At 39.6% G+C, this 13,739-nt stretch overlaps 2 protein-coding genes across 3 annotated transcripts in view; both read left to right on the plus strand.

Moving 5' to 3' along the window:
* LOC311048710 (uncharacterized protein) overlaps positions 1–13,245 on the plus strand; it is a 16,243-nt gene extending 2,998 nt beyond the window's left edge. The window contains exons 2-12 of one of the 2 annotated variants that reach the window (XM_084061978.1): positions 1,680–2,167; positions 2,341–2,494; positions 3,352–3,825; positions 4,584–5,030; positions 6,145–6,591; positions 7,101–7,547; positions 8,514–8,960; positions 9,192–9,461; positions 9,597–9,680; positions 10,540–10,600; positions 11,350–13,245. In XM_084061978.1, the coding sequence (XP_083918104.1) occupies positions 1,780–2,167; positions 2,341–2,494; positions 3,352–3,825; positions 4,584–5,030; positions 6,145–6,591; positions 7,101–7,547; positions 8,514–8,960; positions 9,192–9,461; positions 9,597–9,680; positions 10,540–10,600; positions 11,350–13,023 (4,893 nt within the window). In that variant the 5' untranslated portion in view covers positions 1,680–1,779 and the 3' untranslated portion in view covers positions 13,024–13,245. Of the gene's footprint in view, positions 1–1,679; positions 2,168–2,340; positions 2,495–3,351; positions 3,826–4,583; positions 5,031–6,144; positions 6,592–7,100; positions 7,548–8,513; positions 8,961–9,191; positions 9,462–9,596; positions 9,681–10,539; positions 10,601–11,349 lie in introns of those variants that run through there. The other variant, XM_084061979.1, reaches the window with a different exon arrangement.
* mtss1 (MTSS I-BAR domain containing 1) overlaps positions 1–13,739 on the plus strand; it is a 656,873-nt gene that overhangs the window by 504,538 nt on the left and 138,596 nt on the right. The gene's annotated exons all lie outside the window — the stretch shown is intronic.

Genomic DNA, 13,739 nt, shown 5'->3' on the forward strand with positions numbered 1-13,739 from the left:
GTTTAATCTGTATCCTGACTGAGTTCTCTATCCTTATTGGATAAAATTGGAAATGAAACTGAAACTGAAACGAAAATGCATTTTCTGTTTTATAAAGAGCTGGAGAGACATGGAGACTCCTGTTACTGATCAGACACTCTATAGCAATGACTACTATCAGAATATAGAGCTATTTAACACTTATTTTAACCAAAGAAAATCACTTACCCTACCTTTAAAGTGGTTCAAATCTAAAATTACAGATGCTTACCCGGTCTTAATGGGTTACTTAATGGGTTATAACAGAGGTACTGTTATACAATAATGCTAAAAGGATGACACAGAAAGCCCTGAGGGAGAGAACCCGGGCCCACCACTGAGCTCAGCAAAACAACAAAAGACCGTATTTGTGCCGCTCTGCCTTTCTTGTTGTGGCAAGCCTATTTATCCGAGGAATGGGGGAATGGCATCAACAGTTAGAATCCAGAATCCTCTCAATCCTCTCCTCCACACATCCTCCACATCTGTTCCCCCTGAGGACTCCTCTCCTCTCCTCTCCTCTCCTCTCCTCTCCTCTCCTCTCCTCTCCTCTCCTCTCCTCTGCTCTGCTCTGCTCTGCTCTGCTCTGCCCTGCCCTGCCCTGCCCTGCTCTCCTCTCCTCTCCTCTCCTCTCCTCTCCTCTCCTCTCCTCTCCTCTCCTCTCCTCTCCTCTCCTCTCCTCTCCTCTGCCCTGCCCTGCCCTGCCCTGCCCTGCCCTGCCCTGCCCTGCCCTGCCCTGCCCTGCCCTGCCCTGCCCTGCCCTGCCCTGCCCTGCCCTGCCCTGCCCTGCCCTGCCCTGCTCTGCTCTGCTCTGCCCTGCTCTGCTCTGCTCTGCTCTGCTCTGCTCTGCTCTGCTCTCCTCTCCTCTCCTCTCCTCTCCCCCCCCCCATTTTTATTGAGGTTTTCCCATTTTTAAAAACAAGGAACATGCAACAAAACAGAACATGCCAGCCCTGAGGGGGAGAGAAGAATAGACTAGTAGGCAAAAATAAAAAAATCACACCCAGTGTGAAGTGGGCGGTGTGGTCACAGTGGTATTTTAACATCTACTCAGGCTTATGTGTGCATCCCAGAAAGTTGCTTGTTTCAATATTTAGATACTCAATATTAATTTGATCAAACTGTATACAAACCCATGATTGTATAACTTCAAACTCCATTTGAACCATGTTAGATTAACTGATTAACCGTCTGTTGCCTTTTTCTAGATTACGGTCTCGGGTATACAGTCTATATACAGTAGTTTATATAATTATACACAAAGTGTCACTACAATGTATAGAATTATACTGTTTAGAATTAATATGTCTAGTGACATATTATACAGTGTAGTGTACATTTATGCTGTTGTTTTTGTCTCCAAGCTAACTAAGAATTTATACTGAGTTAATAATACTTTTCCTGTTTGTTTAATATCGTTTGTGTGGGAGTTTAATCTGGATAATGTCTTTCTTTTGTTCATGTCAGGTATGTTCTTAATCTTGTACTTGTGTTTTAGTATCTACATCTAAACGAGTGCCACAATAACATGTATCATGTGCATTAGCTCAGTTGTTGCTGGGAACAGCACCTCTTGTTTGATTTCCTCTGCAGAGAGGAATGGACACTAAATGTTAATCTATAAAATATATATAATTATTTCATTCATTCATTCATTTCAGAGACATAAATAATCAGAGATCAGCTTCAACAAGATCCTGGACCAGTAGGCAGCACAAGTCTTCATCTGTTACACTACATGTTTGAGAATAAAGTGAAAACATGGCGTCTAGAAATCAGTCAGCTGTGGAATACATCAAGAACGCCAGAACCCACCTGCTGAATTGGGGATTTCAGAATATTTCTGTTATTGTTGGGAAACTGTATCGGCGAGGAGTGTTCACTGAGGTGGAGGTCAGTAAAATAAACTCAGAGAAAGAGGACTTTAATAAGACAAGAACAATACTGGACTGGGTCATAAACAAAGGAGAGGCAGCCTGCTATGAATTACTAAAGGCCATTGATAAAATGACTAGGAAGAGGACATTCTTAGAGACACCAGTATCCGAAGAAGTAGCCACCACCTCCATGCAGAAGAGCATTTTTGACCTACACCATTGGATCAGCTGCTTTTTTTTCATCGATGTTGTGGAAATCCCCCATTCTAAAGGTAGTACTGTGTGTAAAGGAATCATTAGCAAATATAGACAGTATTTAGCACTGATATACTGGTTTATTTTTGCATTGTGAATGTGACATGCTGTAGAGTTGTGAGAGTGTTAAAATATAAACCCACTGTAAATAATATAAACCTGAAGCCACTTTACCCACCATCTCCTACAGTCTGGTCCATAGACCTCTCAAAGAGAAAGGTCTCTGACCTCCTAGAGGCATTGAAACTCCAACCAGAGAAGAAACCAGTGCGGCTGACAGGCTGGAATGAAGAGAGTGAAGTGAGGATCTTGCTTCAGTGTCTTCCCTATATCTCACAACTCAGGTTAACATGTTTCCTTTCATTTAATATTTTTCTACATATAAAAGCAATCTCAACAGATTTCTTTGAAGGTAATGAGGTATGATTTAGGCGTTTAACAACTTTCAACCTGGTGTCCCCCTTTTGGGCATATCAATTAAGGCAAAGATTACCAAAACCATTAAAAAATATCAGATATAGCAGATACAAGCTCACAACGTGTCATGAAGCGATGCGTTGTGTTCTTTTAGGCATTTCTTGCCCCTTGACATCGCTGAATGACGAAGTATAAAATAGGGCTTAAGTGGTAAGTTTAACTTCCCAGTATCAAATGATACTCTATTTTCTTTGTAGTTTTGTTATTCTTTATAATAGTTTTACATTGTTAAATATATCATACATTTTAAAGTTTTTCTCTTTAACGTAAAATCTGATGGATACAGCGTTGTATTTTGGGCTTGTCATTATAGGCAAGTGTTGACCTTTCTTTATATTGTATTCTGTTTATCTCTGCTGTGTGGCAGGAACCGCTCCAAAATGTTCATTTTTCAGGAAATGAGGTTGGAGGTCAAAAGGGGGTGGAGCCTGGAGTCAGCAAAACCAGCTAACTCCACCCCCCTTTGCTGGAGTTAGCTGGTTTAGCAGAAAATTTGAGGATCCAATGGAGTTAGCTGCTTTTGTCAGAAGCACTTTTTAATACTTTTCATTGGTTCAATATTTTTTTTTACCAACACACAGACGTAAAGGGTGTTCAATAGCACTGATTTATGGGAAAAAAAGATGCAAAAGCGGAAAAATTGAGTTAGCTGGTTCCTGCCGGACAGCAACGATATGATACAGAGATCAATGTTTCATGTTGGTTTTCATTTAAACTGTTGCAGTGTTGCTGATGGAAGGTCAGAAACGTCAGAAACAACCAAGTTCCTGGGGAAACTCATCTGTGAAGCAGCAGAACGAGAAGAAGAAACAGGAGAGAAGATTCTGGAATTGTTGTCTTCTGTGTGTAATTACAAAACGTTCCCCTTTATTAACTGGCATGATGATGATGATGATGATGATGATGATGATGATTGGAAACACAGGAAGTATCAATGTGATGTACTACTGGACCTATACTCCTATGTGAAGAACTATGAGACTCAAACAGGCAGAAGTGTTCTTCCAGCATTACAACCAGTTTACCAGTCAGTACCTGCAGTCTGGTCCATAGACTTCTCAGATAGAAAAGTCTCCCTCCTCCTAGAGGTGCTGAAACTGCAACCAGAGAAGAAACCAGTAGAGCTGACAGGCTGGTCAGATGGAGAGAGTGAAGTGAGGAATTTCCTTCAGTCTCTACCCCACATCTCACAACTCAGGTTAATGTGTTTCCTTTCATTTAATATTTGTCTATATATAAAGCCTATCAACAGTTGTTTTGAAGATAATGAGGTAGAATTTAGGCGCTCTTATGTGTTTACACACTTTCAACCTGGTGTACCCATTTAGGGCATATCAATTTAGGGAAACCTTTTAAAAATATCGAAAATAGCAGATCTACAAGCTCAGAAGCGATGCATTGTGAGCTTGTAGATTTTTGGCACTTGACATCACTGAGTGACGTAGTATGAAATAGGGCCTACAGTACGTGATAAGAGATTCATTATTTGTAACTTTTGTGACTTTATCACAGCATCAAATACACACAATGTTTCTTTGTAGTTTTGTTATTCTTCATAATGGTTTTATATTGTTAAATATATTATACATTTTAACATTTTCTTTGTTTTACATTGACTCTCTCTTTAAAGGTATTGTAGGCAACATTAAGCGCACGGATGCGCACATGCGTACGTTAATTTACGTCCCGGACAAACATAAACAATAGGGAAAATACGGATTTCAGAAAGAGGACTGTGTTTCAATGCAGGAAAACACCCCAGCATCATTATATAGTGGCTGATAGAGGGGAAAAAATGCAAAATATATATATATAAATATTTTTTAAATTTAGGCTTAATGTTGCCTACAATACCTTTAATCTAAAATCAGATGTATACAGTGTCCATAATTGTTTGGTTCTGTTTATGATGCCGAGATCAATATTTCATGTTGGTTTTCATTTGAACTGTTGCAGTGTTGCTGCTGGATGGTCAGGAACGTCATCATCAACCAAGTTCCTGGGGAAGCTCATCTGTGAAGCAGCAGAACGAGAAAAAGAAACAGGAGAGAAGTTTCTGGAATTGCTGTCTTCAGTGTGTAATTACAAAACATTCCCCTTCATTGACTGGGATGATGATTGGAAACACAGGAAGTATCAATGTGATGTGGTACTGGACATATACTCCTATGTGAAGAACTATGAGACTCAAACAGGCAGAAGTGTTCTTTCAGCATTACAACCAGTTTACCAGTCAGTTCCTGCAGTCTGGTCCGTAGACCTCTCAGAGAGAAAGGTCACCCTCCTCCTAGAAGTGCTGAAACTTCAACCAGAGAAGAAACCAGTAGAGCTGGCAGGCTGGTCAGATGAAGAGATTGATATGAGGATCTTCCTTCAGTGTCTACCCTACATCTCACAACTCAGGTTAATGTGTTTTATTTTCATTTAATATTTGTTTAAATATAAAAGCCTGGTGTTAAATATAAAAGCCTGGTGTGTTTAAAGGGATATTTCACTTTCAAACATGTTTGGGGTCATTTTAATGTCTACTCAAGCTTGTTTCATCCCAGACAGTTTTTAAGTAGCTTGATTCAGTATTTAGATATTTGATATTCAATGTATCTGACTTGCCCCCTTCCTATAGCTACAAACCCATTGTAATTTCAAACTCCATTTTAACCATGTTAGCCTCATTGAAAACACCCATCCTTGGTTCTAGTGACTGATAATTGTCCTTCTAATGCATGAGGGGGCCGTGTTTGTTCAATAACCCTTTTCATTTATTTTTTTATATTTTTGGGGGTAAATGAAAAAATAAAAATGGTGAAAAAAAATAATCAATGAAAAAAGTAATTGAAAAAACACGGCCCCTTCATGTATTAGAATGACAATTTCAGTCACCAAAATCAATGAATCTAACATGGTTAAAATGGAGTTTGAGGTTTGTATAGGAAGGGGGCGTGTCTGATAGAATGAATATCTAATATCTAAATACTGAATCAAGCAACTTAAAAACTGCCCAGGGTGCTCACAAAAGCCTGAGTAGGTGTTAAAATGACCCCAAACATGTTTGAAAGTGAAATATCCCCTTAACCACTTTCAACCTGGTGTCCCTATTTTGGGCATGTCATTATAGGAAAGAATGTCAAAAAAATAAAAAAATATCTACAAGCTCACAAAAGCATCATGAAGTGATGCGTTGTGAGCTCGTAGATCAGCTCTTCATCACATGACATGTGTGAAGTATGAAATAGGGCTTAAGTGGTCAAAAGGGATAGATTCTTTGTAACGTTTGTGATTTTATCTCAGCATCAAATGATACACTATGTGTCTTCATAGCTTGGTTATTCTTTATGATACGTTTAGAAGTTAAGTATATCCAACATGGTATATCATACACTTTAAAGTTTCCTTTCATTTTCCACTGACTCTTTAACCTGAAATCTGATAGCTACAGTGTTGACCTTTTATTTTATTTTATTCTGTTTATGAAACAGAGATCAATATTTAATGTTGTTTTTGATCTAAACTGTTGCAGTATTGCTGATGGAAGGTCAGGAACGTCAGAAACAACCAAGCTCCTGGGGAAGCTCATCTGTGAAGCAGCAGAACGGGAAAAAGAAACAGGAGAGAAGATTCTGGAATTGTTGTCTGCTGTGTGTAATTACAAAACATTCCCCATCAATAACTGGAGTAATAATTGGCAACACAGGAAGTATCAATGTGATGTACTACTGGACCTATACTCCTATGTGAAGAACTATGAGACTCAAACAGGCAATAGTGTTCTTCCAGCATTAAAACCAGTTTACCAGTCAGCTCCTGCAGTCTGGTCCATAGACCTCACCGAGAGAAAGGTCTCCCTCCTCCTAGAGGTGATGAAACTTCAATCAGAGAAGAAACCAGTAGAGCTGAGAGTCTGGTCAGATGAAGAGAGTGAAATGAGGATCTTCCTTCAGTGTCTACCCTACATCTCACGACTTAGGTTAATGTTTTTTTCTTTTATTGAATATTTGTCTAAATATAAACGCTATCTAAACAAATTTGTTTTTGTTTTTTGTTTTAGATAATGAGGTATGATTTATGTATTCTTGTGTAACCACTTTCAACCTGGTGTCCCTAATTTGGGCATGTCATTATAGGCAAGAATATGTCAAAAACTTTCAGATGTACAAGCTCACAAAAGTATCATGAAGTGATGCGTTGTGAGCTTGTAGATCAGCTATCTTCATCACATGACACGTCGAATGACTAATTAGGGCTTAAGTGGTTAAGAATGATTATGTGTAACTTTTGTGAATTGATACACCATCTGTCTTCATAGCTTGGTTATTCTTAGGTTTAGAAGTTAAGTATATCATACACTTTAAAGTTTCCTTTCATTTTCCACCCTCTTTTTAACCTGAAATCTGATAGATACAGTGTTGACCATTTTATTGTGTTTATGATACAGAGATCAATATGTAATGTTGGTTTTGATTTAAACTGTTGCAGTATTGCTGATGGAAGGTCAGAAACCTCAAAAACAACCAAGTTTCTGGGGAAGCTCATCTCTGAAGCAGCAGAACTGGAAGAAGAAACAGGAGAGAAGTTTCTGGAACTGTTGTCTTCTGTGTGTAATTACAAAACATTCCCCCTTATTGACTGGAACGATGATTGGTACGACAGGAAGTATCAATGTGACGTACTGCTGGACCTATACTCCTATGTGAAGAACTATGAGACTCGAACAGGCAGAAGTGTTCTTCCAGCATTGCAACTAGTTTACCAGTCATCTCCTGCAGTCTGGTACATTGACCTCTCAAAGAGAAAGGTCTCCCTCCTCCTAGAGGTGATGAAACTCCAACCAGAGAAGAAACCAGTAGAGCTGAGAGGCTGGTTACATGAAGAGAGTGAAGTGAGGATCTTCCTTCAGTGTCTACCCTACATCTCACAGCTCAGGTTAATGTGTTTCCTTTCATTTAATGTTTGTCTATAAATAAAAGCCATCCAAATTTAATATAAAGATAAAGAGGTATGATTATCAAATTGAATCAATTATGAACTGATTATGTGTCACTTTTTGTGCACAGACATTACAAATGACAAATATAATTTATTATCCTATTATAAATCTAGCTATAATATGGAGAAAACTGTCAGATGTTCTCAGTCCGTCCCACAGTCCATTTCTTCTCCTCATTGGGTTGACCCATCGATCTGAAATAGCACATGAGTATTCTACAAAGCTAGTTTTCAAACTGTCCCAAATTTAAGCTGTTTATTATCATTTTTGCCACGGGCTATGGGATCTGCACACAGTAAAATCTGAAGTGTTCATTTAACTTTGAGAGAAATGTAACCAAATGGACCTCTAAGGGTCTATTTGATTGCATCTGTACACTCTCAGAGTTATGAATATAATAACACTGAGGATTTTACTGTGTAGCCGTGGTGAAGGTCCAAAGTCTGCACATTTTAATGTAAAGAGCTGTGCAGCATATGCTATACGGTTGGGTAGAGTACTGGAAATCTGTACTCAAGTAAAAGTACAATTTCTCCCATAAAAAAATTACTTGAGTAAAATAAAAAATGAAACCAGTAGAAATGATAGACTAGTCATGAAGAGAGTGATGCGTTGTGGGCTTGTAGATCAGCTACCTTCATCATGTGACACTGAAGCGATGAAGTATGAAATAGGGCTTAAGTTGTTAAAAGGATTGACTATTTGTAACTTTTGTGATGTTATCTCAATTGATACACTATATGTCTTCATAGCTTGATTATTCTTTATGATAGGTTTAGAAGTTAAGTATATCAAACACACTGAAATCTGATAGATACAGTGTTGACCTTTTTTATTTTATTTTATTCTGTGATGATACAGAGATCAATATTTCATGTTGGTTTTCATTTAAACTATTGCAGTGTTGCGACTGGAATGTCAGGATCGTCAGAAACAACCGCGTTCCTGGGGAAGCTTATCTGTAAAGCAGCAGAACGAGAAAAAGAAACAGGAAAGAAGATTCTGGAATTGTTGTATTCTGTGTGTAATTACAAAACATTCCCCTTTATTGACTGCGATGATGAATGGTACAACAGGAAGTATCAATGTGATGTACTACTGATCCTATACTCCTATGTGAAGAACTATGAGACTCGAACAGGCAGAAGTGTTCTTCCAGCATTAAAACCAGTTTACCAGTCAGCTCCTGCAGTCTGGTCCGTAGACCTCTCAGAGAGAAATGACTCCCTCCTCCTAGAGGTGATGAAACTTCAACCAGAGAAGAAACCAGTAGAGCTGGCAGATTGGTCATATGAAGAGAGTGAAGTGAGGATCTTCCTTCAGTGTCTACCCTACATCTCACAGCTCAGGTTTAATGTGTTTAATTTCATTCAATATTTATGTACATATAAAAGCTATCCAGATAATGAGGTATGATGATCCACTTTAATTAATTATGAGCTGATTATTTGTCACTTGCACTGTGTCTGTCTGTCTGTCTGTCTGTCTGTCTGTCTGTCCGTCCCTCTCTTCCCTTCCCTTCCCCTCCATATCTCAAGAACTGTCCGTCCAATCGACTTCATTCTGTATTGCTTCTCCAGATGCAGCAAAGCCTGCCTTCTCCAGCTCCTATCTCTAGTCTCTGAGGGCAGTGAAAGGAACACAGTGATGCAAGCAGGTTCCCTGGCTGGAGCCCTGTGTGGAGAGCTGGACCTCAGTGAGACCAGACTAGATCAGAAGGTCTGTAGATGTTTGGCCCTGGTTCTGGAACACTCTGAGGGACTGAGAGAACTGGACCTCAGTCACTGTCAACTCACTGACCAGCTACTAGAGACTCTGATCCCCCACCTGCACAAAGCACAAGTCCTGGAGTGAGTAGTCTTATTGAATGGAGTGCGTGCGTATGTGCGTGCGTGTGTGTGTGTGTGTGTGTGTGTGTGTGTGTGTGTGTGTACATGAGGTACTAATCTATTCCTTTGTCCTATCTCTTCCTTGTGTTGTTGTAGTTTGAGTCACAATAATCTCACTGATGCTCTAACAGACAGATTACTCCAGCTGCTCACCATCAATACCTCTATCCAAACTGTACGGTGAGTAGAATGGACCCTTCATAGTTAACTACATTCATTTTGCTAAATGTTCTCTGTGCCATGCCACTGCTGCACAGCAAGCTCAAGCCTGGTTCATACTTTGTTGCACGAATTAGCACAATGAGACGTGTTGGATCTTTTGAGCTTGTGTTAGCCGCAATACACTGTGGTAAGATGAAGCACACATCAGGTGTGTGTGTGTGTGTGTGTGTGTGTGTGTGTGTGTGTGTGTGTGTGTGTGTGTGTGTGTGTGTGTGTGTGTGTGTGTGTGTGTGTGTGTGTGTGTGTGTGTGTGTGTGTGTGTGTCTCTGTGTGTGTTGTGTTTATTGCGAGGCACAGCTCAGGAGAGTAGCTGCTGTGTCGGATAAAAAAAACACACTGAATTATAAAAAACTTTAAATATGATTTGAATGGTTGACAATGTACGTATTGTAATGTTGTGTTACTATATTTCATATTAAAATAATATAGGCTACTAATAAATTATAATAATATCGCGGAGCAAGGCAGCCGACCAACAGGTGATATTTATTATATTATTTATTATTACTGCATTTGGGCAAGCGCGAGGATCTGGATAGAATCCTGTAGTGTGTGATACCCTATGATTTACAATTGTGCAGTGTGTGCATGTTTAAGATTATCTGATAAGATAATAAGATTCTCCTGTTTTGTGTGTGATGCCACCAGATTTCAAAATGGTTTAAGATTTTTAAAATCCTGTAGTGTGAGTTCAGCTTTATGTTTGCATTATTAATAGAATAACTTTTTGTTATTGTGTAGATCAGTCATCAACATGGCTTACTGAACACATCATACCTGCTGAGGTAAAATGTTTCATCCTTTGATGTATTTCCAGACTCTTCAACAACTGCTTCAAGGACACAACCCCCTTCCTGAAAGACAAACGCTTTGAAATGGTACTCATTGTACTTTGCCTCATTGTACATATTAGTTGAAAGCAAGAATGAGGTCCAAGGACCCCATGTTCACTTACTTAATGTGATTATTTTTACCTTTTGATACCACATTGAATGCAATCTTATACCAATTTCATTGTCATATTTGTCAGAGAATTACAAAATACCAATAGGGACTATAAGGCCTGCAATTTTTTATGATTTTTTTAATTAATAGTCTATACTTTGTTGTATGACAATAGGTAGGTTAATGTTGTTATTGAGATTGTTGTTTTCATTTCACCACAGTGACAAACATTGTTGAGGTTTAGGGCAAACACTATCATTACATGTCTCTACAGTATGTCACACTGTATGAATGCTGCAGATGCTGCTCTGTTCAACTATTCTGATTCTCTTTTTTCATGTGAAATCGCTTTTGGCTCTGTGTTGCTTAGAGGCCCCTCAATATGCCATTCAAAATTGTGGTTGATCAAACAATGTGTGCATGGTTTGGTTTAGTAGGTTTTTTTGTAGAACCACCCACAAACTTAGCCTACATGTCAAAATGTTCATCTACTGGCAGAGCGGTATTGAAGCAAGGTTTGTTAGAACATCAGCAGAGAGTCAGGAATCACACAGTCAGTCAGCAAGGACTGACCTTTTTAGTTCTACAGCACCAGCAGACCAGTGTCTTATTTGGTTTATATTTATTTATGTTTATTTAATATTGACGATTCGATTTTTTCTGTTCTCTTTTTTTTTCAAAGCTGGAGAAGAAGAAGGAAACTGATTCAGATTATGATGATGAAGATGATGTGGCATCCACAAAACCATACCAAAAACTGCATGAAGGTCCCACATCCCAAGATTCTCCACGGGAAATAGTTACACCCTCTGTTGCTATAGTGTCCCCCCTTTACCCCATGTTGCCTTCCCCATCCGTATCACAACAGTCCTCTCAACATTCCACAGAAGAACTGTCACGTGAAACAGCCTGTGATTTCTCAACTACAGATCATCCAGTTACAGAGTCACTGTCCTCTCCACATCCCTCATTGGAGCTAAAAGAGGAAACTGATCTAAGTAGATGCTTCAGTGGTTTGACGATGGGAGAATCCAGCTCCCTGCCTCGTTCTCGCAGCTTACCCTCAATGAGCCAAAGTCCATGTATAGAGAACAAGGCAAGTTTCACAGCAAAGCGGTCCCACAGTTTAAATGATGTTACACTACTGTACAAAACACAGAAAATTACACCTGACATCATTGTTGTAGAAAACAAGGAAACCTACAGTTTCCACTGCACCCAAGCAGGGCTGTTCCAATGCAGCCTGACCGGCCTGGTGTTTAAGATGGAGACAGAGGGAGATGTGACTTACAGGACAGTCCCTTGGAATCGAAGGCTTTTAAAACCGCTTGGCAAGAGGCCTGCAGGACCCCTGTTTGACACGCAATGTCCTCGGGGGTCTGTGTGTCAGTTACACCTTCCACACTGTGAGATCCTCTCCATGGGTGGAGGCAAGTCCTTGTCTGTTGTCCATGTAATGGATGAGGGCATCGAGCTTATCAAGCCCGATGTGATCACAGAAACTCACGTCATCATAAATATAACTGGATTTTCACCCTATGGTGTCGTTGTCAATGATGACAGCAGCAGCAATCCTTCAACTTCAGTTTTTTTTGAAGGTGCAAAAAAGTGGGTCAGATCATTTTTTGTCGCCAGTCCTATCCATGCGTTGGTGTTACTGTTTTATGCACCACTCATTTCAACCCTGAAAGTATTGCTGCTTCCTGGGAACGTTGTGCTTCGTGAAGTGCGGACTGAAAGGAGGAGCATACATCCAGAAGAGATTTACATTGAAAAACCTCCATGTAAACTAATCCCAAATCAAGATTATATACTCACATCCTCTCAAGACGATTCCATCATAATTCAACCAAAGAAGACAACATTTGAAGTTGATGAATCATCCTATAAGAATTACGTTGAAACATTTGAAGTGATTTTAAAGGGAAAGTGTAGGGATCATGTTAGGCTGCTTCTAAAACCCCTTTCCCACTCCCATGAAAAGCCTGTTGGAGACAGTAACACCTCAGACTGTGCCTGGGACTGCTATGTATCCCTTCCTGCTCCTGATTTAAGAAGACAACAAGTTGAGCACATGATTGATTCACCAGAAGACAGACTTTTTTCTGTGCGGGGCAGCTTAATCCAAAGCATTTCAGCTCCCTGTCTCAAATGTGTCGTGGACAAACTTTTCGAGAAGAGGATGCTAACTGACTCTGAGCTGGAGGAGGCCAGTGGGGGGCAGGCGAGGGAGGAGATGGCACGTTTTGTCATCGATACAGTGAGGAGAAAAGGACCTGATGCGAGTTCAAGCATGATATTGATTCTCTGTGACATTGACCCATTCCTCTCTAAATATCTTGGGTTGATGATGTAAAACTGGACCAATGGACTTGAAATACCTTCAGTATATCCCTGCTTCTCCCCCCCCCCTTTCTGTAAGGATCCATTTAGTTACATTTGTACAATCTTAGTTACAAATGGATGACTGAACAGTACTGTACACCAAATGTAAGGTTGGATCTATCCTATGGCTCACCACCAAGTGACTCACACTGTCTTTATTGACACATGAAAGTTCATGACTTTTGTAATCCGATGTATCCATCCAACAAATAGAATAAAACACATCAGCTCATTCATAATAAAATATTCTTCTTGTTTTGATTGATTGCAGAGGAATAATGTCTATTTCCATTAGGTGAAATTGTGACCACTGGTCGCTTATTTTTCATCAAAGGCTTGGCCAACATAACATGCTTTGTGGGAGAACACTACATAAAAGATCATTTTCAAGTAGGATCTTGATATACTGTATGTGACATGGTTTACAGTGTAAATATATTGTAAAGTTATCTAATCACTACAAAGACATTATTTCTTTCCTGTAATGCTTTCAGCAGGTGAAAAGTTTTTTGAAAGGGTCCTTTTGTACACCTACTGGGACCAACGTTTTGGTCATCCACAAAACCGTATCAGAAACTGCATGAAGGTCCTTCATCCCAGTTATCCCTTCATCAGGTATCTGGGTCAAATAAGCAACATAAGCAACGTACTGTATATGGAAGCACTCAGAGAGGCCAGGTCCAATCA

This window comes from Gymnoscopelus microlampas (genome assembly GCF_963454915.1).
Source record: "Gymnoscopelus microlampas genome assembly, chromosome: 7".
In the NCBI taxonomy this organism is placed as follows: Eukaryota; Metazoa; Chordata; class Actinopteri; order Myctophiformes; family Myctophidae; genus Gymnoscopelus; species Gymnoscopelus microlampas.